This window comes from Saccopteryx leptura, chromosome 3 (genome assembly GCF_036850995.1).
Source record: "Saccopteryx leptura isolate mSacLep1 chromosome 3, mSacLep1_pri_phased_curated, whole genome shotgun sequence".
Lineage (NCBI taxonomy): Eukaryota > Metazoa > Chordata > Mammalia > Chiroptera > Emballonuridae > Saccopteryx > Saccopteryx leptura.
The window spans coordinates 168,211,014-168,237,410 of NC_089505.1; the positions used below are offsets into that span (position 1 = coordinate 168,211,014).

At 41.5% G+C, this 26,397-nt stretch overlaps 1 protein-coding gene across 3 annotated transcripts in view; it reads left to right on the plus strand.

The window, feature by feature from the left end:
- TGFBR3 (transforming growth factor beta receptor 3) overlaps window positions 1-25,707 on the plus strand; it is a 225,038-nt gene extending 199,331 nt beyond the window's left edge. For 2 of the 3 annotated variants that reach the window (XM_066376794.1, XM_066376793.1), the window contains 3 exons: window positions 6,084-6,125; window positions 8,860-8,967; window positions 10,842-11,184. In XM_066376794.1, coding sequence (XP_066232891.1) covers window positions 6,084-6,125; window positions 8,860-8,967; window positions 10,842-10,972 — 281 coding nt within the window. In that variant the 3' untranslated portion in view covers window positions 10,973-11,184. Of the gene's footprint in view, window positions 1-6,083; window positions 6,126-8,859; window positions 8,968-10,841; window positions 11,185-22,321 lie in introns of those variants that run through there. The other variant, XM_066376795.1, reaches the window with a different exon arrangement.
- Window positions 25,708-26,397: the final 690 nt, after the last annotated feature.

The following is a 26,397-nucleotide window of genomic DNA, read 5'->3' on the forward strand; positions in this document are numbered from 1 at the left end:
AAAACATGAATAGTTTATACATATTATGGTTTATGGCAAAACAATTAAAATAGTTGAGGTGATGCCATCCTGTGATATTTTCTGAAATGTTTTGAAGTATAGGCATGTGAGTGCTGTTTGCTTTGGATGCTGAGAGCACTTTTTACAGGATTTGAGAACACTTGGGCTTCCACAATAAAAATGATTTTACCATGTCATTGGTTTTATTTTATTTTATTTTATTATTATTATTTTTTTTCTTTTCATTTTTCTGAAGCTGGAAACAGGGAGAGACAGTCAGACAGACTCCCGCATGCACCCGACCGAGATCCACCCGGCACACCCACCAGGGGCGACGCTCTGCCCACTAGGGGGCGATGCTCTGCCCATCCTGGCCGTCGCCATGTTGTGACCAGAGCCACTCTAGCGCCTGAGGCAGAGGCCACAGAGCCATCCCCAGCGCCCGGGCCATCTTTGCTCCAATGGAGCCTTGGCTGCGGGAGGGGAAGAGAGAGACAGAGAGGAAGGAGGGGGGGAGGGGGGGGAAGCAAATGGGCGCTTCTCCTGTGTGCCCTGGCCAGGAATCGAACCTGGGTCCTCCGCACGCTAGGCCGACGCTCTACCGCTGAGCCAACCGGCCAGGGCGGTTTTATTTTTTTTAATGATGAAAGGGAAGAGTAATCATTTCTCTGAAAATTTGAGCTCTAAAATTTTGGGCATACACACCAAAAAAAAAAAATGGGGCAAAAAAGAACAGTAAATATCATCCACAATTTGCCATGATTTACATACAACATATAATTAATTCTCAACGAGCTAAAATGAGTAAGTTAAATGTTTAAAATACTGAACGTTTTCTATATTATTAGCATATAACTTCTACAAAGTAAAAGTATGCTCAGAACAGCACCTGGCATACCGTGGGCACTCAGTAAATGTTGATTTCCTTTTCTCTTAACCTCTCAGCCAAACTAAGTTTTTGGAGGAAGGTGGAGAGGATGGAAGGGAAAGTTGTGAACGCCAGTTGGAAGTTAATCCAAGAGAGGCGTGACTTTTTGGAACACATTTGATTTTTCCAGAACAAAAATACTCTAAAACACCTGCCAGGTTTTGTCCTCAGGCTGAGGTAGAGATGAGGGGTAGCTGAGTAGAAAGAAATGTAGAAATGCTTAATTGACAGACAAAAACATTAAGTCTTCATCCTATAAGGGAGAAGAGGTATCGTAGGAATTTTTTTTTCTTCAGTGCACTTCACATTTTAAAAACTTTTTACTCTGGGCCCTGGCCGGTTGGCTCAGTGGTAGAGCATCGGCCTGGCGTGCAGAAGTCCCGGGTTCAATTCCCGGCCAGGGCACACAGGAGAAGCGCCCATCTGCTTCTCCACCCCTCCCCCTCTCCTTCCTCTCTGTCTCTCTCTTCCCCTCCCGCAGTGAGGCTCCATTGGAGCAAAGATGGCCCAGGCGCTGGGGATGGCTCCTTGGCCTCTGCCCCAGGCGCTAGAGTGGCTCTGGTCGCAACAGAGCGACGCCCTGGAGGGGCAGAGCATCACCCCCTGGTGGGCAGAGCCTCCCCCCTGGTGGGCGTGCCGGGTGGATCCCCGTCGGGCACATACGGGAGTCTGTCTGACTGTCTCTCCCCGTTTCCAGCTTCAGAAAAATAAATTAAAAAACAAAACAAAACAAAACTTTTTACTCTGGAAAAATTTCAACTATATACAAAAATAGAATAGTAGAATGAACTCCCATGAACCCTCCATCTGGTTTCAACAATTAGCAATTCGGAGTCAATCTTGTTTGATCACTTCCTGTCCCTGGATTCTTTTGAAGGAAACCCAGGCATTTCATTTCATCCATCAGTATTCCGGTGCACACCTCTGAAAGTTAACCATTAAAAGATCTCAAATAGAGAGCCAACGATCAGGTCACAAAATAAGATATACAAGATATTTATGGTTGTTTATTAAAAAAAATGTTTATTGAATATCTACCATATTTTTGGCATATAGTAAATGAATGAATTATCCTTTCTTTAAGGCCTTCACAGTGTAGTGCAGTTTCCCGGCCTCGGCACTATTTTTTTTTTATGATGATGATGATGATATGATTTTTTTTTATGATGATTAAAGTAAGAGACAAGAAGACAGAGAGTCTCCTGCATGTGCCCCAACCAGGATCCACCCAGCAAACCCCCTACTGGGGGAATGCTCTGCCCATATGGGACCACTGCCCCATTGCTCGGCAACCGAGCTGTTTTAGTGCCTAAGGTGAAGCTATGGAGCCATCCTCAGTGCCCAGGGCCAACTTTGCTCTCAAACCCTTTGAGCCATGGCTGCAGGAGGGGGAGACAGAGAGAGAGTGTGAGAGAGAGAGAGAAAAGGGAAGGGTGGAGAAGCAGATGGTCACTTCTCCTGTGTGTCCTGACTGGGACTCAAACCTGGAACCTACACATGCCAGGCTGACACTCTACCACTGAGCCAACTGGCCAGGGCTCTGGCCTCAGCGCTATCGACATTTTGGTTGGATAACACCCAAATGGCATTGTGGTGGGTCTGTCCTGTGCATTGGAAGAATTGAACAGTGTCCTTGGCCTCCACCCACTAGCTGCCCATGATACACCTTCCCACTCTTTGCTGTGACAACCCGGAATATCTCCAAACATGGTCAGACATCCCCTGGAAAGTGTGTGTGTGTGTGTGTGGGGGGGGGGGGTGCAAAAAATCACCCTCAAGTGAGAACTGTAGATCCTAGTGGAAGGATACAGATAAGTGACCAAGCAAGTGCAACAAATGCCATAAATATTGAAACAGCCCAGAGAAGGGATTCATTCACAGTGAAGGAAAGTAGTTAGTAAAAACTGTATCTTAATATGACCTGCATAAAGGCCTCCTGAGTAGAAGAGCTGAATTGAAAGTTGAAATTTGGAGGCTGGAAGCTGTGCTCCGTTACTCATGCATAACCCCAGACATACCCCATTTATGAAAACTGTGCCTAACACTTCGAGGAGGAAAATCTTGGTTCTAGAGGTAGACCAAAATTTGTTCAGAGTATATGAAAAGATTTAATTCGGAACGTTGATTATAGTTTGTTCTTTCTATAAAGAATTCTTTATTGTTAAAATTCTTTTTTACAATAATAGCTAGAATTCCTTTTTTACAATCTTACCCTTAAACCAAAAGTAAATATTGATGTGCTTTTTTGCCTTTGGCATGCCAACTCAATTACAGGGTTCCAATGGAGATCAAACTTTCAGTTCTCCTCCGGGCTTATTGGGGATTTTGGAACAAAAAAGTTAAAAGGATAAAATCCTTTCACCTCATTTCTGCAGCTTGTGCTTATTATTGTTTGTGCACAGAAATCATGGAGAAACTTTACCCCTGGGACGTAAGCAACAACTTTTTCTGCTCAGCTCTGAGAAGGCCCTTCTGGGATGAGGGAAGAGGATTAGATCATAACATAAGTCCATTAAGAAATTTAAAACAATGCCATCCATCACACAGGCCTTGCTATAAAACCCAAATTCTTACATGTGAGACCTCCTTAGGGGAGAATCATTATTTAAAACCTCTTGGGAGTTCTGAGTGACAAAACTGAACCATGGGTAGTGAATTGGATGGAACTGTTCCCAGAATTATGTATATTTCTCATATGATGCATGCTGTAAAGACCTTTAAATGCCTTTGGACTTAGTTCAGCAAACCAAACCACTACTTCTTGAAAGTAGGAGAATGTTGTGGTTAGCTTCCCTTATTTCACAAGCTTCTTGGGGGTTTAACATGAAAAAATATAAGTGAAAGCTTTTTGTCAACTGTGAAACACTGTACAAGTACACAAATGTAAAGCCTTGTCATCATTTATTTTATTGTTGCCAATGAGGCTGATAGGACCAAACTCGCAGGAAAGAGTCGCTTGTGGGCAGGTTGTAGTTGGTGTGTGTTCCATACACTGAATTATATATTTTTTTAAATCACACAATTATTTTAATTTTCTGAGTTACTTTATTTAAGTATAATTTTTGCAGGTATCCTCATTCCAGTGCCACCATGTTGCATAACTCCAGGGGGCACCATTCCAGGCTAGTGGCTTCGGCCCATCTGGTCGCATTCCTTCCCCCAGAGCTGGACCATGATAGCCCCCACTGCAAGAACATGTCAGCCCAGCTGAGATGGTTGTTCCTGGGATTTCACAGTCCTATGTAGCTTCTTTATTTTTATAAACAGCAGCTTAAACGCTGCTTGTTTTTGGTCAGTTTTTCACCAGTTCTCTTCCAATTCACTGTGGATTTCAACGCAAAGTATGTTTTCCCTCTCTACTGAATGAAAAGGAGGAGGAAAAGGGAGGGGCTCGACATCTACCACTTATAAATTCTAAGAGGAGGGACAGAGTCTGTGCAGGTGTCAGTGCCCCTCTTCTGTAAGGGACAGAGAGTGAATATGCTCAGTGAGGGGCTCAAACAGTCCTTGCCTCAACTACTCAGTGCGGCCCCTGCCTCGGAAGAGCAGCCACAGACCGTATGTAAATGAATGAACATGGTTATGTTCAAATAAGACTTCATTTATGGAATAAACTTGAATTTCATATCATTTTTACATGTCATAAAATATTATTTTGATTTTTTTCAACCTTTAAGACATATAAAATGTATTCTTAGTGTACGAGCCGTATAAACACAAGTGATGGGCTGTGACATGGCGCCCCTGGGCTGCGCCGTCCTCACCGCTGAGGACAGTGGTCAGGCTGCATCAGTAACTTCTCAGTCGCCACTTCCCCAGCTAAGGACAGAGCAGCACTCACCAGGCTAGTCATTTAGCCTATGAGGCAGAATCTGAAATTCTGGTTCAGCCCCTACCCTGATGCCTTTCAGCTGTGACCTTGGCTATCAGGGTCTCAGGCTGCTCATTTGTAAAATAGTGATAATTATTTTTTTCTTGCCTCCTTGACAGGGCTGGTGTGAACCTCAGATGAGATCATGTCTATGTATCACTTTCTAAACACACACAAAAGCGTGGCATATTCTCAGTTTCCTCTATTGCCTCCACTTTGAAAAAGTACACCAACACTCTAATCATCTACCACCAAATGTGTCCGGCAAGCCAGTGTGTGCTGGACTGCGCCCTGAGGATATACACAGGAGTGAGAACTAGACTCTGCCCTCAGGGGAAGAGAAAAGAAAAAGCTGAGAGTTACAGTGTGATCTGGTACATGTTAGACAGAGAGGGACAGAGGAGCAGAGGTGGGAGACCAGCCCCGGGGGTGGACGTGGGACAGTGAGAAAGTCAGAGAAGGCCTCCCAGTGAAAGTGCCAACAGAGCGGGGCTGGGAGGAGGGTGTTTCAGGGATGGCTTAGAACATGTGATGACATGAAGCGGCATGGAGAGTTTGGGGAGCTTAACTCACTGTGAGGAGCCCAACATAGGCAAAGGACCCCTTAGGAAAGGATACTGGAGAGAGACGGGCAGGGAAGGGATGCAGAACTTTGTGTGCTGTGCTTAAAGAGTAGACTGTTTTTCCTGTAAATGAAGGGGAATCAGTGGAAGGTTGAATGAGAGCAATAACATAACCACCTCTGGTCTCTGGAGATTTCACTCTGGGGGCCGCATATGGAGAGGGAGCTGTTCGGAATGGGTGCAGCGTGGAGACAAGGAGAGAGGCTAGGGAAGCTCTGTAACACAGATGCATGATGAAGAGCTCAGCTCCGGGACCGCAGCATTGAGGATAAGAGAGTCAAGACGCACTTACAGAGCTTCTGTACATTCAAGTAGGAATGCTCTTACAAATATACTGGAGAAACGTGGTATTTAAAGGTATTAAATCCTTTTCTGTATAACTATCAAGGTGTCCACACACACAAATTGTCAGACTCAAATTCCTTAAGTTTAGCTGTTTGCCTTCAAGTTTTTTTCAAATTGGAGAGCCTGTACAGTTGATCATGAGACTGCTTAAAGTTTCTGGGTAATTCCTGTTATAGCTTTGCTCTCTAAAGAGGACAATTGACAGAGCTTTCACAAAGTATTAAACAGCATGTCAGTCTCCGCTGAGATTTTGATGACCTTTTGCTTAAACTTGATTTTTCTGTGTAATGCATCGTGATTTATGTTTTTGTTTCAGGACCAGGTCCAAGCATTAAGGAACCGAATCCAATTTCTCCACGTAAGTCTTGATGCAACTATTTCGAAATAAAGCCTCCTGGGCTTTTAATAAGAATGAGTTGGTTATGGAGCATTTGCCAAACTTTGAGTTTTGATAAGGAGACTTATGCTCTTACTGTCCCTTTCTCCTTTTTCCTCACACTTTTTTCCCTTTTCCTCTGCCCTTCATTCTCCTTTCTTTTTCTCTCTAATGGGAACTTGTTGACCCATTGGTGTGTATGACTTTAATGGAAAGGTAGTAACCTTGTTAGTTGCAGGGAGAGAAGTTTATTGTTTGCATACTTATGTCGATTGTGATAAGAAAGCATCAGCACACAGCTGTGGGAGTGGCTTGCTGTCCCTGTCTCTGTCACTGACGGTATTTACTTGCTCAGAGAACTAGAGCTAAAGGAACTAGTACCTTCAAGACATGTGCCTCCAAGGGACATTGAGGGAGACAGCTTATAAGAAAAGAGAGAGATACCAATTTACTACAAGATATGATGCATTGGAAATGATCTGGGCCAACTTTATTACTTTATGTGGAAGAAAACCCTGATCCAGAAATATTTAAATAATTTGCCTCTTGTTGTAATGAACACTGAGGGAGGGCTTGAACTGGGCTTTCTGAATGGCTGTCCACCCAGAGCTCTTCTAGATGGTATTGCCTCATGATGAGAATCTGTGCTGTTTTTCCCTTCCCTAAATCTCTCCGAATTAGTCTCCATGGATGGCTGACTTCCATCACATATGTGACAGACAGTCAGAAGAATTCCCTTAGCAAAGCACTTCATAAAACTATTCTATTTATAAAGTGTATTACTTTAACAATATCATGGAACAGTGTCATGAACCCAGAGCAGGACACGTATGGGCACATTGTCTCATACTTACCTTGTTTGATTTTCATAAATAACATCTCTATCTTTAGAATTTTAGAATGTTCTCACTAGAAACATTTAATCATGCCCCACTTTGGGACCTGTAGGTGTAAAAAGGCAAGTCATTCTCTCACGTCTGTCCTGCAGACTAGGTTAAACTAAATCAGGCAGATGGCTTGGTTCATCTGAACCTCCACAAAGTTCTTCCCTTTTCTTACTCCTTCCAGGAGACCTCCAACCCCCGCACAAAGCCCTTTGTTTACCACCTGTCTACAGCAAGTAATGTAGTGCTATTCCCATTTTTCAAAAGTTAAATGAACCCCAAAGGGTACTGGCTAGAAAAATAGGGACCAGAACTTAGGAATTTGGATCCTTCCAGAATCTATTCCACCATGACATACTTTTCCTGTGCCCTTTCCAGTGCTGGTCAAGGGTCACGTTTGTCTACAACTGGATCTTTTACACTGAAGTGAGTTGAAAGGCAGAGAGATTTAATTTGCATAGAGGTTAGCTGGAGTCACATCTGACTGGGGAGGAACATAGAAATTGTATTGAAATAATGGAGAGAGCCTATAGCTTAAATTTCTATTATAAAACAAAGACCTTAGAAATCTATTCTACCGAAAGCCCCTCTCCCTTGGAAACTGATTTTAACTTTTTGTAAGTGATTCAAAGAAGGTAGTTTTCTTAAATGAATGGAAATGTTCTATTTCTGTGGCCTGGAATTAATTTCAAATATAAAAATCTTTGCCAAACAGAGAAACAATTGGTTCTATTTATATGTTTTGCTGATAGTAAAACTGACATCATTCCCCACTGAGAAGTATTTCTGCTCCCCATCACGGTTGGAAAAGTGTTAAAAAGTAGGTTTCTTTAAATGACAACAATATGTAGTTGTTAAGATTAAGGGTTTTGAGATCAGTGAACTGTTATATTCCAAAGGAATAGTTTATCCTTATTTTATGTCTTCTTCTCACCCCTTTCTTCCTGTTATCTTTCCAACTTTTAAAGATTCATGAAACATGTTTGTAAAGTGTTTGAAGTGTGTTTTCTGTGCAATGTCTCTTTGTTGGAAGTGTTTCAATGAATGAGGAGCAGTCAGATTTTGATAATGGAAGTTCACCTTACTTTCCAAAGCCTCTTAACCACTATGTTTTCATGCCTCTTAAACCATTTAAATAGTAGGTCCTCAGGCTGAGACAATGAACCATATACTTAAGGTTTTACAAAGTTTGCAAATCTGATTTTTTTTTTTTTGTATTTTTCTGAAGTTGGAAATGGGGAGGCAGTCAGACAGACTCCCGCATGCGCCCAACCGGGATCCACCCGGCATGCCCACCAGGGGGCAATGCTCTGCCCATCTGGGGTGTTGCTCTGTTGCAACCAGGGCCATTCTAGCGCCTGAGGCAGAGACCACAGAGCCATCCTCAACGCCCAGGCCAACTTTGCTCCAATGGAGCCTTGGCTGCGGGAGGGGAAGAGAGACACTGAGAGGAAGGAGAGGGGAAGGGGTGGAGAAGCGGATGGGTGCTTCTCCTGTGTGCCCTGGCCGGGAATCGAACCCGGGACTTCTGCACGCCAAGCCGACGCTCTACCACTGAGCCAACTGGCCAGGGCACAAATCTGATTTTTTAAAGTAAGTTTGTTGCTCAAAATAATTGCAAACTGAGGATATCTCGGGAATCTGATAATTGAAACTTTTTTTAAAAAAGTTGCAAGTTATAAATACAGTATAGTTTGCTGGAATTTTCATTTTATCCTCAGATTTTACTAGTCGGTGCTCAGCTTTTCTCACAGTGCTTGTGAAACAAATATAAAATTGCAACGTAGGATGCAGACTAACCTACAGTGTGCGTTGGTTTTCCTTCCTTATAGCAATTCTACATGGTCTGGACACCATAACTGTGATGGGCATTGCATTTGCAGCATTTGTGATTGGAGCACTACTAACGGGGGCCTTGTGGTACATCTATTCTCACACAGGTTAGTGTGACTGCTGCATATAGTCAGTGTGCATCCTGCGTGCCTGCCTCCCAGCAGACATTCAGTGTTCCGTTGCACGAATGAATGGATGAGATAATGAATGAACAAGCAAGAAGTTTATATCCACTGTTTTTACATTTACGTTTTTGGCATAAATTGGGTTTTGCAAAAATATAATTTGCTTTAAACATTATTAGGAAAGGGATGTTTAAACTAACTTATGTTAATTGTAGTTGAGATGCTGGTGAATTTTAGCTTTTAATAAAGCTATTTTGCGGTTTGGGTTTGATTAAAGGAAGGTAATGTAGACAAACTTGAAATGTAAACTATTCCCCAATGTTAAAGACTTCAGAATAGAAATATAAATGGGCAGGAAGTGGGAAGGGAAGCCAAGATTTCATTACCACATCTGCCGAGGTGCTGAGCACTGTCCACCAGAGTTCCTAATCAATGGCTTAACCCAAACTTTTCTGACCTTTAAAAATTCATACAATGTCCTCTTGATAAACATAAAATTCTCATGTCTGTCTATAAGTTAAATTTTCAAAATATATTTTCATGAATTGTAAACAAATGAACATGGTGAAACAAAGCACATTGTTTTCAAGTTCTGCTCCTCCACTCCCCTACAGTTCCTTGCCCTTCCTCCTGCCCTTCCAGCCAGTCCCACGGCGAACTGTGCTGGCCAGAACAGAAAGCCGGGGGGGGGGGGGGTCTGCGGTGCGGTGGGGAGGAGACACGCGCTGCCCTCCCATTGCTGCGTCCGTGGGTGCTTGGCAAAGATGCGAGGGAAAGACCTGCGTTCGGAGGCATATCGAGCCAGCTAGTTGGTATTGGTTGTTCTTTGATATTGTCCTTTATACAGCAGGTCCTCAAATAACATTATTTTGTTTAGCTCGTTTCATTGTAACTTTGAAGAGATGCCCTAAGAATGTGTGGGAACTTAACTCTTCTTTATATCAATTAGCCTATGGTAAAACTGGTTTTATATGTTGTTTCACATAAAGTCTCAGGACCGATAGATGAGATTAAGTGAGGGCTTACTATATTTTGAATCAGGGTAAACTGTGCTCGATTGATTGTTCAGAGGCAAATGGCAGGCCCAGCCTTTCTGTTTAGAATTTCATTTATTCTCCAGAACCAATGATTGCCATGCCCTTTTGCCTTACTGTGGGCCATCTAACTAACCACGCTGAAAAGATGAATGCTTTGAAGAGAAGAGAAAACTTTGACAAGTCGTACCTTAATCCTCATCAAAATCTTCACCTACAGCAGTGGTTCTCAACCTTTCTAATGCCGTGACCCCGCAATACAGTTCGTCATGTTGCAGTGACCCCAAACCAAAAAATAATTTTGGTGGCTACTTCATAACTGTAATTTTGCTACAGTTATGATTTGGAATGTAAATACCTGATATACATTATGTATTTTCCGATGGCTTTAGGCGACCCCACTGGAGTCGCGACCCACAGGTTGAGAACCGCTGACCTACAGCATCATCCAACTGAATTATTTTAGATTATGGCAGGAGAAGAATGAAGCCTTTGGTGCCTACCTAGCCCAGGAAAGTCACACAATCCAAATCAAATGTTTAGGAGAGTTTAATTGTGGGGCTTTGAGTCCTCAAGTTAGTTCCTAATCAGTAACCTTTGAGTAAAATATATTTCATATGAGACAGAGAAAGTAAGACTTTTAAGTGTATTAATTCTGAGTCAATACAAACATCTGTTAATCAGCTTATGAATATTCTTCCTCGTGAATAGTTTATACAGGCACCGGAACTGACATCTTTTAGCAGAGTAGCATTTTAGAGTAAATAATTTTTTCACAGGAATACTGACACGTTCAGATCTCAAACTACCTGTCCTTTGCAGCTTTTTCTTGCTTCCTGCATGGCTGTGAGGCTCCAGAACTGTTTGCACTGAAAGGACACCAGGAAGACTCTGTAGCCTTGAGGATGATCTATGGGCTAGTCACCCAGAGACCCTTAACATATGCCTGCTGAGCCATGGGTCATAGAGCTACACCCTCAACACTGAAAGCTAATCTCAGGCCCGGTGGGGCCGAGAAGCCAGGTCCAGGCGGAACAGGGCACTCGCTGTTGGAACACACCCCACTGAACTCCCTCTGCTAATCCTAGTCTCTTGTCCACAGCCCAGCTCACCAGCCTGATAAAAGCCAAGCCTTCTGAGATTTGTGTCACTACTCTCTTCTCCCTCAAACCAGAGACTTAAGGAGGAATTTAAAATTTTTGGTTAATATAGAAATAGGTTTGTATGTAGATTAAAGAAAAACCAAACCAAAAATTCTTCCTGTGATGGTTTCCAGCAAAATAAATTATGCTGATTTGGAAACTAAAAGGTTTATAGGCGTTGTCATTTGGGTGCTAAACCTGTTAGCATCATATAGATACAGCTTCAAATTGACTTTTCTTTAAAAGCTGCAACCTCTGGTTCATTTTATAGACTGCTCATAAGGAATACTATGTCATACAAGTGTGAGAAGGACTCCCTGCAGGACCCAAGGGTAGTTTCCTGTCCAGAGCTCCACCCCTGCCCCCACTTTCATAGCTGGCTCAGCAAGCGGCAAGTCTAGATAAAAAGGGAAGATTATCACGTAGGGCCAGTGGCAAGAGGTGTGTATTTAAACACTGACTTGGTCCATCCAGTTTCCACGATATGGGACTGGATCTTTTATAGTATATATATTGGGGGGTTCAGACAGCATCTGCCTCTGTGTCAAAAACAATCCTTCATTTGTATGACTTCCCTATGATTATGCTTTCTTTTCCATCTGCAGCTCAGAGCATGAAACCGAGTCACATGTCCCAGCTGTGTGTATCTTCTTAACATACCTGGAATGTGTGTTAGTCTAATAAGGCTGGTCCCCACTTTATCATATGACAGACAGCTTTGAGCACAATGAGGGATACTTCCTTAGGGCTGTATTAATTGTTTCTAAAAATTACATTCTTTCTAAGGTGGTGCAGAGCGAAGGGGCCATTGGGGTGGAAATGGAATCATCGAATCATCGGGCTCCTGGAAGTCTGGCTAGTTCAGTAGTTCCTAGCCTCTAGTCCGTGAAGGTCCCAAAAGTCATGTCCAAAATTTTATTTTGTTTTGTTTTTAAAGGAGAGGGGCAAAAGCATTTATTTTTATGTTCTAGTAAAACTTTTAGCTAGTAAAACTTTTCCAAAACAAGACTTGTTTTGGAAAGCACACATCTCCTGCTACTCTGCTCCCTTTTCTCGTTCCTCAGAGCACCATTTTTTACTCTTAGCTGATTCTTGTGGACATTAATCCATATCTTGAAATAGCATGAATATGTAGAATCTTCTTCACTTATCAGTTTTAGGCCTTTTCTGTTGACCTCTTACTATGGAAAATGAGAATATAGTTCTCCTACACCCCTGAGCCCCAATTATACATGCATATCCTTCTTGTCCTCCTAATAGAATTACACTGAAATTTGGGTTAGGTCAGTATTTACTGTTAAGCTTATTATGACTACCTAAATGCTTATTGCAGTCTAGCCATGTATAATAGTATAATACTGTTTCTCCTGCATGACTTTCACATTTCCATAGAATCAATAATTGTCTCTCCCTTCGCCCCAACATTAGCTTAGTTTTTAAATATATTATTGCTACTTCACCTGTTGTTTGCAAGTTGTCTCAATCTCCTCTTAACACTGTTAGACATTAGGTATTATACTGGTTCATTTTCTTTAGTAAACCTTCCCTGGACCTTTAGACCTGCTCCTGTCTGAGCTGATTGCTCTTTGTGTTTGGACACTGTCTTCCTACATTCTTTCACCAGCACTCTGGGGACTCCCTGCACTTTGAGTTGCAGGTGTCCTGTGTCCTCCTTCTTGGTTAGTTATAGGGGATGCTTATGGAATTTCTTTCTTGGGAGATATTTAAGCATTGGGTACATAAGAGCGAAATGTTTTGCACACCTTGCATGTCTGAAAATATCCTAATTTTATACAAACATTTGGTAGTTTAGCAAAATATAGAATTTTAGATTATAAATAATTTTCCTTCAGAATTTTGTTAGCACTCCTCACTGACTTTTAGCTCTGATGATTGCTTTTGAGAAATTCAAAACCATTCAGATTCCTGACCCATTTATTGCTTCTGAAAGAAATTTTACAGTGATAGTTCTTCATTGAGGTGTATTTTCATACATTATGCTCGGCATTGGTGGAGGCCTTTCAATTTTGAAATATGTCCTTCAGCATTGAGATTTTTTTCTTATCCCTATTTTTTCTGTTCTCTTATTCTAAAAATTGTATAATTTTAAAGTTGAACCTCTTGGTTATCTCTATCCTCTAATTTTTTTTTTCATCTTATTATTTTCTTTGTTTATTTTCTAGATTTCTTCTTTATCTTTTATTTTCCTACTGAGTTTTTAATACTGTCTTCAAATTTTTAAATTCCAAGAAAATTTTCCTATGAGTTAAAATATATATCCTATTCTTGGGTACAATGTCATATCTCTCTGAGAATATTAATATAGGATTATTTAAGAGTGAGGAAGTTCTGAGCTTGAGAGTGGGACATACTGATTATGAACTTCCATTAGGGTGATCTGGCTGGGCCTTTTATTGAAGAACTCCTATCACATCTTTGGATCTTCCCTCCTGAGCTCATCAGGTTGTCTAAAAAACAGGTTTCCTGTTTCCTTCCTGGAGGGGATAAGTCTGGCTGTCACTGTTCTGGGGGGTCACAGCATTCAACATGTTGACGTTCATTTAATCCTTTTTCAGTGTGGTTCTCTGCCCTCAACTGTGCCTGGTGTTGGTCATTCCTGGAACTCTCAGTTTCATCCTCTGTAGAGAAGAAACTTCCTGTCTTCCTTCCAGATGAGGAAGGGAAGGGTCCCAGCCCTGTGGACAAAAAGGCGATTTAGAGAAATCTTACTGCTTCTTGTACGGAAGTTCAGCCAACCCCACTGCTTGTAGCTGCATGATCACAAGCTCTTGTACCTAATGCCACCATTTCCTGAGTTTTGAGGGTTCTGTGTTATAACGTGGTTGTTTCTCAGCTGTTTCTGCTGTTGGCTCAGGTCCTCACTTCCTGAATCCGCTAAGGCAGGTCCTACTCGCCCCTTTCCTCCCCAGCTGCCAGGGTTCTGCTGCTGTTGCCGCCACTCCAGCTTGCTTTCTCCCTTGGGCTTCTGCCTTTTAAAAATCTGTAGATTGTTATTTTGGTGAGATTTTCCTCCAAGTCTATGAGTTTACTATAATTTTGTACCAATTAATGTCTCAATCTCTTGATATCCTAATTGTAATTATTTTACAAGCTTACTCCTTTAGTTTATAGAAGTTTTCAGTCAGTTTTAATTGATTTCAAAATTTATCCCTTCCTAGTTTCCAAGCTAAAAGACCTCCCTTATGCAGGGAAAACCCTGTAGGAGAGATACGTTAGTTGTTATAATTTATCTTTAGTTTAACTTGTTGCCTGAACAGGATGTCCTTGCAGCTTGATGATAATAAGGGGAGGGAGAAAGAGAAGGAGGGGCAAGGTGGGGGGACCCTGGAGGCGGCCCTCCGTGTGTGTCTGTACGGCCATAGGTGTAGGCTGTCATCAGAAAATGGACCTGAAGCTGTACTTTGTGCATCTATTAGTCTTACTAGAAAGCCCAGTGGTCATACGAAATGACCGCTGTTTCTAGATATTATAAATTGTAATTAAAATGATTTGTGCAAAGGTGTCTGCTAATTCAAACTGAATTACCCAGGGCAGGCGGCGAGGACGCCCCTTTGCTTAGTGCCCCACGGGGTTTCCCCCTTCTACTTGCTTAATTGCTTAAAGTAGAGTGCAATGAAGGAAACCACTGGCGGTACATTTCTTTTTTTTTTTTTTTAATAATTTTATTTTTTTAATGGGGTGACATCAATAAATCAGGATACATATATTCAAAGATAACAAGTCCAGGTTATCTTGTCGTTCAATTATGTTGCATACCCACCACCCAAAGTCAGATTGTCCTCTGTCACCTATCTTGTTTTCTTTGTGCCCCTCCCCACCCCCTCTCCCTCTCCTATTCCCCCCTCCCCCCCGTAACCACCACACTCTTATCAATGTCTCTTAGTTTCACTATTATGTCCCACCTACGTATGGAATAATACAGTTCCTGTTTTTTTCTGATTTACTTATTTCGCTTCGTATCATGTTATCAAGATCCCACCATTTTGCTGTAAATGTTCCGATGTCATCATTTCTTATGGCTGAGTAGTATTCCATAGTGTATATGTGCCACATCTTCTTTATCCAGTCATCTATTGATGGGCTTTTTGGTTGTTTCCATGTCCTGGCCACTGTGAACAATGCTGCAATAAACATGGGGCTGCATGTGTCTTTACGTATCAATGTTTCTGAGTTTTTGGGATATATACCCAGTAGAGGGATTGCTGTGTCATAAGGTAGTTCTATTTTCAGTTTTTTGAGGAACCACCATACTTTCTTCCATAATGGTTGTACTACTTTACATTCCCACCAACAGTGTATGAGGGTTCCTTTTTCTCCACAGCCTCTCCAACATTTGCTACTACCTGACTTGCTAATAACAGCTAATCGAACAGGTGTGAGGTGGTATCTCATTGCCGTTTTGATTTTCTTAAGAGTCACCGCTAGCTCAATAAATAAAGGTGATTTAAATAATAAAATGTTAATTCACATATCAAAGATCTCTTTGCACACAACATTTCTTGCGTAGATCTTTCTATCATTTTTTACAATGTTTCCATACTTGCAACATTGAGAAAATCCTTTCTTGCCACAGTCAAATCAATTAGTTTCTAACTTGAAGTTTAAGGACTGACAGTGTTCACATTTAATATTCATGTCACCAGAGGAATGCTAAAAAATTAAAGTTTCTCTGTTTGAAACTGTTTTAATCCTTTTTGCGTTTCAGTCAGCATTACTCTGTCGTTTTTTTTGCATTTCTCTCCTGCCTTTGTTCAAGGGACTCATTTTGTCGAGACAGGCTTTTTTGTCTTGCATCTGAGGCAAGCCTTGTTTCTCTATGCTCATCAATCTCATTTTGCTGAGAAAGACACATTTGCTCTGCGACTGAAGCAAGCCTTGTCTTTCTCTGCTCAGTGGTTTCTTTTTGTCGAGAAAGCCGTTTTTGTGCAGCTTTAGCTCCTTTTCTCTCCTCTTCAGTGCTGTATTTTCTAGGAGGCATTCTTAAAAGAAATTACGTTAAGACGTAGTTTTTATGTAAAATAGATGGTTGCCAATGCAAACAAATGTTCACCTTCCCCCTGACCTGCTCAATTTGCGTTCAGCCGTGGCAACTTCACCCCATTGGCTAGTACAGTTACGCAAGCAACCAATAAGCTATCGGTGACAAACAGACACTTAAGCCACATATAATAAAGATTACCTGACCCGGGTATATTAATGCTTCCCTTTAGTAAACGGATGATTCCTACCTCACAGGGTTTTTGGAGGTAAGAGTGCTTCAAGAAGAAACGCATGTAAATAGCTTTCTGAAATACAAAGTCCTACAAAAATATAAGATATTTAAGGTTGTTGGCCCTGGCCAGATGGCTCAGTGAATAAAGCGTCAACCTGCCATGCCAGAGATGGAAGGTTTGACCCCAGGTCAGGGCATGTATAAGAAGCAATCAAGTGAGTACGTGACTATAAACAGAACAACCTAGTGAAACAACAAGTTGATGCTTTTCTCTCCTTCTCTCCCTCTCCCTCCTACTCCCCCCTGTCACTACCCTCCTCTCTCTCTCAAATCAGTGGGAAAAATTAAAAAGATTTAAAGTTGCTTAGATGTTTAGGCAGAAAAGAATCTAAGAATAGAAGGAACACTGTTTACAGAGCAAAATGAAATGCTGAGGTCTGGAATTAGGTGAGCCTGTTCCAATCCCTCAGGCTCCTGTTCAGCAATCCGCAGTGGAACAGACCATGTATTCTTAAAGCGCACACCTGAGGTCTACCCAAGTTGGGTTTAGAGCTTTTAATTCAGGGCATCTCTGGAAGATTCCCATGTTTTAGAGGCTGAAGTTTCTCCAAGCTCCCACCTCTAGTCCAGGTGAAGAGAGAAACAGCAAGAGTCAGGCTAGCGTATGACTAAGAGGCAGAGGCGAAGTCCCGGGATCAGAAAGTTGCAGCTGGAACAGGTGGTAACACGCTGGAGTGACTATAAAGAAGTCAGGATATACTCTTTACCCAACTGCTCAGTTAAATTTAAGTAAAATACCCAGCAAAGACCTAAGTGCAGGTGCAAACAGGTTGGCTGTACTGCAGGAATATAGAATGAAAATGGTAGGCAGGACATGTAAAGGTTTTCATTCCTTCCTTGGAACATTTCTCTTTTTTCCCATAACCAATAGCAACTTCTGACCCATCTCTCCTGCCGCATTTTCACTGCAAAAAGAAGGTTGTATTTATAGTTTGGAGGGTGGGGTGGGACAATTTTTGAAAATGATAAACAGTGATTGAAAATTTCTCCTAACCAAAAGTAGTCTAGTTCATTCTCTTTACTGGAATGAGTTTATGAAATAATTACAATTATAATATCAAAAGATTAAGATATTAATTGATACAAAATTACAACCAGCCCTGACAGAATAGCTTGGTTGGTTAGAATGTTGTCTAGATTCCCAGAGGTTGCTGGTTTGATCCCCCATCAGGGCATATACAGAAACAAACTGATGTCTCTCAAACCAATAAAAGAAAAAATTTTCAAACTTGTAACCAACACATAGGCCTAAAGGAAAATGTCTTTCTTTCCAGCATCAGTTAATATTAAACCAAATCACCTCCAGGCATATGGTTTTCAATCCAATGCTTAAATACCTCCCCAGGAAGAAATTTCATACATTCCCCCTATACCTAACTACTCTTCATAATCAGCAAGTTCTTTTCTATGTGACCTAAATCCCTGTCCCTGACATTTAAACTCAGTTCCTCCTGTTCTGCCCTTGTGGGAGAGAAAGAATAGCTGTCTGTTCCTCTGTGTAACTATCCTCTGGGCAATATTTGCAAACAGTCTCCTTTGAGCTAAATACTAGAGACTCCACAGTTTGAAGACTTTCTGTCAAACTCTTCTGTCTGTGGTTTCCCCATAGAGCCTCTCCATGCCCTTCACATCTTTCTTAAACCGGTTTCCTCCCAGGGCCTGCCATGCTAGAAGACTTAGAGATAAGGACCCTGCTGTCAAGTAGATCACCAGAGAGGTGGCAGGAAATCAGATCTGGAAAACTCTATGCCAAGCTAAAGAAAGAAAACAGATTATCCCTTAATATAGATATATGTAAATGTATAAATTTTTTCTGTTCCTAAAAAGCTTCTCTGGCAATATATAGGCTGAAACACAAAGCTGGGTGGAATTAATCTTCGTCCTAACACCCCCTCCTCAGTGTCACATGCACCGAATGCCTCTTCCCTCTTCCCACTCTCCCTCTTCCCCAAATCTGTCTTCCTCAATGTGGTTTGAAATTTTAGGAGCAAAACGTGAGGACTGAACATGTTTCTGTTGACCAAGCTTGTTATTTAGGAGCAAGAAGCTTTCTTTAAACTCAACGGACTGAGTGGGTCTGCTCCACTTAACCCGAAGGCCTTCCCTGCCCATCTTCTCCAGAGGGAGGCTGGTTGTACTTGTTGCCCAAGGGATATTTTAGAGAAGGTCAGTGCTCTGAGAAATCAGAGGTCACTGATAGAGAGCAGAAAATCCATCTCAAAGCATCTGCACATTAAACTTATTTTCTCAGGATGACTTTTTCTGTAGTACTACTTCAATCTGACAAGAAAAACTTTTTCTTAATTTCTCAAAAGGTACAAGTTTTTAACAACTTGGTTATATTGAGAAATGTCATGTCTTACACCTGAAAATAGTCACAGAGGTAGAGAGGATAGTCTAAAGAAAGTTATTTTCATGATTTCCAAGCAGATTCACAAAGATTCTCCTTGGCATATTGTTGGCTCAAGTCAATGGGTTATTAGGTTAAGTTGACTTCTCCACCTTGATAAAGTGTGTCCTGCAGTCTTGAGTATAAGGGGCTTCTTTGTTTTGTTTTGTGTGGTGTTTCATCATGGACAGTGCTTTACATCAGCAGCACAAGAGTTTCCAAAATTCAGGAAGTTAAAAAGACCTTTGTAATTGGCACTGATTAAAATAAACTGACATGGCAACAAATTATATTTGGCAAATAGACATCGGAAAGCAAATATTCAGACTTCCTGAACAGGGAGTACTACTGGTACTTTTCCTGAATGTGAATAATCAAGCACATGTCAAATTCTGGATGAGCTCTGGCTGGATAGCTCAATTGGTTAGAGCAGTGGTCCCCAACCCCTGGGCCGCGGACCGGTACCGGTCTGCAGAGAAAGAATAAATAACTTACACTATTTCCGTTTTATTTATATGTATATTTAAGTCTGAACGATGTTTTATTTTTAAAAAATGACCAGATTCCCTCTGTTACATCCGTTTAAGACTCACTCTTGATGCTTGTCTCAGTCACGAGATACATTTATCCGTCCCACCCTAAAGTCCGGTCTGTGAAAACATTTTCTGATGTTAAACCGGTCCGTGGCCCAAAAAAGGTTGGGGACCACTGGGTTAGAGCATTGTTCCAAAGCACAGAGGTTGCTGGTTCGATCCCAGCAACATACAGGCACATACAGGAACAGCTTGATGTTCCTGTATCTCTCTCTCTCTCTCTCTCTCTCTCTCTCTCTTCCTTCCTCTCACTGAAATCAATAAATTAAAAAAAATTTTTTTTTTAAATTCTGGATGAGACAGACTTGTTCACTGTCAATAGATCAGCCAAGGCCATCATGCTTGAGCGGCTATCAGGCTGAACAAATGAAGCCCAGGTGAGCCAAAAAGGGCAGTTGGGCTGTTGACTTAACCTCCTGGTTTTGTGTTTGTTTTTTTAATGTTGTTAATTTATTGACTTTAGAAAGAGAGAGAGAATGGGACAGAGAAAGAGAAAAAGAAACTTCCATTTGTCGTTCTACTTATTCATGCACTCATTGGTTGATTCTATATGTGCCCTGACCAGGATCGAACCCACATCCTTGGTGTATTGGCATGATGCTCTAACCAACTGAGCTACCCACTCAGGGCACTTCTTGCTTTTCTGATGTATCCTTTATTTAAATGGAGAAAATAATATTTAAGATATACTTCACACAAAGAGCCATTGGTCTTTCTAATTGATAACAGGAGGGGGCAGCTGGGTGTGGATGAACATGTGGATTATGTGGGAGCTGAATTTTATTTATTTTTATTTTTATTTTTTTAAACTTTTTTTAAATTTTTTAAATTTTATTTATTCATTTTAGAAAGGAGAGAGAGAGGGAGAGAGGTAGAGTAACAGAGAGAGAGAAGGGGGAGGAGCAGGAAGCATCAACTCCCATATGTGCCTTGACCAGGCAAGCCCAGGGTTTCGAACCGGCGACCTCAGCATTACCAGGTCGACACTTTATCCTCTGCACCACCACAGGTCAGGCGGGAGCTGAATTTTAATCTAAATCTTTTTTTTTAAGACTTTATTCATTTTAGAGAGGAGAGAGAGAGAGAGAGAGAGAGAGAGAGGAGAGAGAGAAAGGAGGAGCAGGAAGCTTCAACTCCCATATGTGCCTTGACCAGGCAAGCCCAGGGTTTTGAACCGGCGACTTCAGTATTCCAGGTCGACACTTTATCCACTGCGCCACCACAGGCCAGGCGGGAGCTGAATTTTAAAGTGTATCATGAGTTATTCGGGTCTCTGGAGGTTTTTGTTTTTAGTATGTTGGGGTAGACATTGACATAGCTAAAAGATTTGATTTCTTTCTAGAAATAAAGCTCCTACTGTGGGGAAAGTGAGTTTCTGGCAGGTAGTCACTGTCATTGAGGCAAACTTCCCCACCTTTAATTACATACACATATGATGAGGAGAGGGCAGTGCTGGGGAGGATCCCAAGTATAGATCACATAACAAAGAAGGGTGAAAATAGTGTGTCTCTACTTCTACGGAATACTGACCTCCAGTTGCCTCTCCATCCCATCAATTTCAGAAGAAAAGAAATCAAGGGAAATAGAGCAAGGGCTGAATATGTGATAAGCATGTAAACGCCCTGAGGTTGAGGCAAAAATATGTGTTACAGCTGTGCGGTCCCTAAAATGGGTGGTGGGGACGCTGTACGCAGACCCAGGGGCGTGAGTGGCAGAAGAACCCCCGTTTTGGCGGAAGGCTTTTGAGGGGCCCTGGGAAGGGAATGGAAGTAACAGGCTAAGTTCCTGGACTTGGAGGGCAGAGCCTCTGCTTGTGTGTTTTTGGCTGATAGCTGTGTATTTTCAGCGGGACAGGAAAGAGAAGGCTCATTCATAAACAGACCTGGCCCTCTGGGGCTTCCCACAATGGAGGAAGGTGGGGGAGACTGCTGACCAGTCTTTTATGAAGCTTGTACTCTGACTTTTCAAAGGAAACACAGTGTTTGTCATAGGAGAGCCTTGATCACTTTACCCTACCTAGAGCCATTCTTGAGGGCTGCCCTGAGGCCAGTTTCTCTGAAGAAAGGACTGAGCTCTAAAGGCTTTCGCTGTGCTAAATGCAAACCATGTGTCTGACCAGGGGTTTCCTCCCTCACCAAAGCACTGCACATTTGGCATAGGATGGCTTTAGCTCAATTGCAGCTGGGTATGTAATGAAAAGTGGGATGTTTACTATGTTAGGAGATACTCACAGTGCACCCCGCTGTGAGCCTTAGAATGGGGGGAGTGTCCTTGGCAGCTGCAGTCCCCATGTGTGAACAGCTAAACCCCTTTCCCAAAAGGTTTTTCTGAGAGCAGGCTCCGCCACCTCCAATTCTTAGATTGTATGCTTGGAGCACATGGCTCTGTGTTGGCTAAGGCAAAACCTCGGCTACACCACGCCCATTTTGAACAGTGCACTGAGAAAAAGGTCCCCAAACTGTCAATGGCTTTTTATTACAGTTTAAGGGCCTCACCTCCCAAACCCTACAATGAGAGGAGATGGACAGTGTTTCCAGAACACATGGCTGGTCAGCTGAACCGCGCAGTACAGGTGGTAGTGGTGCCTTCCAAGGTTGTAGGCACTGAAGTCCCGTGGACTCTTCCTCAGCTGTCAGGGGTAGTAAGCACTGTAACTGCCTGCCAGTCGGCTAGAAAACAGTTCTCACTTTCCCATGCAAGAGACTGTAAAAACGACGAAACACCAACAAACAGAACACCCTTATGGTGACCACCCTTTTAGTCTAGTGGCTTCTGCCTATGATGGAGAAGAGCATCAAATAAAGTGGCAGAGGGAGAAATGGTCTGTTAGGAATGCACACACGTAACGTAATGTGTCTTTCTTCGCCCCTTTTTATTCACTGCAGGGGAGACTGCGGGAAGGCAGCAAGTCCCCACCTCCCCACCGGCCTCGGAGAACAGCAGTGCAGCCCACAGCATTGGCAGCACGCAGAGCACGCCCTGCTCCAGCAGCAGTGCGGCCTAGCCGGCGGCCTCAGCCAGGGGCAGGGCCTAACAGCGGTGTCCAGACTCAAGAAAGGCTTGATTGTGGTTCCTTTGTCAAGAGAGAGTGGAGTTAAAGTAAACATCATTTGTTGTATTCACCCCCCACCCAGGGCTAATCTGAATGTGACTGCTGCGCCTTCCGTGTGAGAAAGCTAAGGTGGTGGCTGGCGTCTCCACCAGCCCCCACAGGCTTGGGGGTTTGCAATGTGAAACACATGCCAGTTTTTTAAAATGCTGCTTTGTCCAGGTAAGAACATCTATAATTTGGGGACCTGGGTTTTCCCCAAACTCCAAGAGCTGGAAAACAGATATAGAACCAGTGAGTTGTGGCCAAAATTCATTTATAACTGAACCAAGATGTAAAACAAAAGAAATGCTATAAGACTTTCTAAGTGCATTCCTCCATGTCTGATTTGCACCTTCTGGATACACACTTCTCACCTTGCTGCCACTGGCTGTGAGGGCCCTGTGTCCCCATAGTAATGCTGCCCTCCAGACTGCATCCTCACGTGCACCAAGGTGACATTCCTTTCTTGTGCCCTGGGCCCAAACCAGTGCTGAGTCCATTATCAGCTTCCTCCCTCTTCCCACACTCGTGCACCGACTGCAAAAATGTCTTAGTGCAAATTTCCTATTTCTTTATAGAAATTGAAAAAGGCCAAAATCTGGGACTGCAGATGTGTCCTCATTTTTTACATTGTTCTGATAAATTAATATATAAATTAGAGCAAAATTCTGTTGTAAAATTAAGGAGGAACTTGCTCAATGTTATATATGCCAGTAAAAGTAGAGAATATGTCATCTGGCATAGTCATTTTTTCAGTTGAAGAAAAACTTCATTCTCCTTTTAAAAATGTCCTATGCCTTTAAAGTTGAAATTTATTCTTAAATAGATTTGGAAAAATTACTGTTTCCACTCAAAACATTTCAACCTTTCTAACCCTTTTGTAAAAACCAAGCACTTATAAGATGCAAACGCAGGGCTGATCTGCTGGATTCCAGTTATTTGAACAGTGTCACCAGCTCTGCCAAGAAAGTGCTGAGATATGGAAATGGGCACTCATTTGGATTGCTCTAGTTCTCTTGCCTTAAATATATTCCAAATTCAAAAAGGATTTAACGTGGAATAATGGAAGAAAATGGAATAATATGCCACTTTGCAGCTAAAATAAGCTCAACTGATACCTCTATGTTAAAAAAGGATGCCAGAGGAAAATTTCCATGCCAAATCATATACTACCGAGGATAGCTTCATTGCAAATAAATAGTATTCTTTTTCCAGATCCCCCCCATCCCAATGACTCAAAATTCTACAAATAGAACAGGTTAGACTCTACCCCAAAATATTCATAAGCAAATCTCACTACCCTTAAAGTAAGGAAGTTGTACCTGGTTCTCTATGAATGGAGCCTTCAATAGGAAATACTGATGACACCCAAGACCTAAGGGCAGTGTCTACAAGGCAGAAAAGTAGGTCACCCAATTATACAGTAATATTCTGATAGATTTGATAGGCATAGACATTCAATCAGGATCATTTTAACCAAAACAGATGACTGAAGGCTAAAATTTCCAGGTTGTCTACGTTGGTAATTTTGAAAATTTCCATATACAAATGAAGATATAAAATTAGATACTTTTTTTCCTTTAAAAAAAGTTAACTTTTTTAACATAAGGGTATCAGAGTGGAAGACCTAGATTACGCTACCTGTGTCTGAAAATAATGCGCTTTGCCTAACCTTCAGCAGAATGTATTGTTTTAGCATATTCTATGTATAAAAAGGTTTAAAGATGTCTTCAAAGAAGACTAGAGTCTTTAAGTCACTTATAGCTATATTTTACTACAAAAATTTGTGTATAAAGATATATTTAAATGTTTTAGATTTAAAAAAATACTCCATATGAAATGTTTAATTTCAGTTACTGTGAATTCTTTTGATTAATTCTTTGCTTAAAAAGAAAAACTTTCCATCCTGTTATAAAGAAAATTAGCTATTAAGAAGTATTAAAAGATCCAATTCTTAGATGGAGAGGGTTAAAACTTTTTGTAATATATTTAAATGTATATTTTTGAGAGAGATGCTACATTGCCAATGATTTTATAAATAATTTAAAATTAATTTACAAATTTATAGGTGCAAACCAAATGATTTTAAAAGAAAGAGAAGAAAAAGTCAGCTTTTGTTTGTTTGGGTCAGATTGTCAAAAGTATTATTCAGATCAAGAAATCTATGTTGATAAAACTTGATCCCATTTTAATTGGAGCATGAACATCATTAAGTATTTCTGAAATGTTTCTTTAAAACTGAGCATTAAAAATAAGTGTTTTCTCCCTAGCTTCTTATTACAGCATTTCCAATTGCTTTAGATTTCACAATTTTATTACAAAATACAAGCTCAACTTTATAACACGTTCTGCAGGTTTCTCTAAAGCTGTTGTTATGTTCCAGTTAAACTCTTCTATCTGCTGTCATTGGTCACTTCTGCAGGCTACACACTTAATTTGCAGAGGCCATTTTGTTTGTTTTGTTTTGTTTTGTTTGATACTAAAGCTGTTACTGAAATGCTCTAAACTCCAAGGCAGATTGTCTGTGTAACATCCTATAGCTTTTCTAGCATGTGGTGTTTATCAGCTGTTACTCTGTATTTTAAAAGTCAGAAATTCCTTCTGTGTAAGCTATTTCTATAGCATTTTCTAAACCACAACAGCAACAACAAAAATGGTCTTTTCCTTGTCTGTAATAAGATTGTAAACCCATTTCCTGTGTGTTCTGTGTGGGCATGACTGTGAGCCTGTGTGGGGGCGCACACTTGCATGCCAGTCTATTTGTACTGTAACTACCTCATGGTTTGAGTGATGGTTGTACTGCTGGTTGTGTTAACAGAGCACATTTTGTTGGGTGAATCATGTGTGTGATTTGTTTCTGTTTGTTTTAGCTGGGGGTTCATGAAACTGACAGATGTTTCTCTAAAAAGGACTATTATCAGTTTCCAAATACAATACTTCTCTCTTCTGGTTTTTCCTGAATGAGCCTGATTTTGTTGCTGTTTTTTGTCATCCATGAGGGTAAAAAGAGTGCCCTTAAAATCCCTGTGGCCAGTTTGAACACCCCTGTTGTATGTAATCTTTTCTCTGTTCAATGTGTCAGCAATTTTGTGAACATGCTTAGATGTATAGTTTTGATAACCACAGTTTTAAGTACTTTATTTGTGCATAATAAAAAGATATATATCAATTATTAATACATCTCTTGTTTGGACATCATTAAATTCTACCCTGAGGCTGATATAACCCTTTTTTACTGTGACTTTTTCCTAACTGTGTCTTCTGATATGACTGATCTAGTGAGGAGGAGGGAGGGGGAGGCTGAGAGAATGCCCTAGGCCAGGGGTCCCCAAACTTTTTACACAGGGGGCCAGTTCACTGTCCCTCAGACCATTGGAGGGCCGGACTATAAAAAAAACTATGAACAAATCCCTATGCACACTGCACATATCTTATTTTAAAGTAAAAAAACAAAATGGGAACAAATACAATATTGAAAATAAAGAATAAGTAAATTTAAATCAACAAACTGACCAGTATTTCAATGGGAACTATGCTCCTCTCACTGACCACCAATGAAAGAGGTGCCTCTTCTGGAAGTGCGGCGGGGGCCGGATAAATGGCCTCGGGGGGCCGCATGCAGCCCGCGGGCCGTAGTTTGGGGACCCCTGCCCTAGGCTCACTAGAGCCAAGGGGAGGGGTGGCAGGCCAGAGGAGAGTGTGGCAGGAGCTGTCTATCTTCTCAGAGGAAAGTGGCAGAAGACCTCAGAAAAAAAGTGGGTGTCAGTTTTAGTATCCATTCCTGGGCTTCCTGTCAATTTCCTAGAGGCAAGAAAGAGAAATAATACATACTTTGGACTATTCTTTTCATCCCCTTCAAATACTCTGATA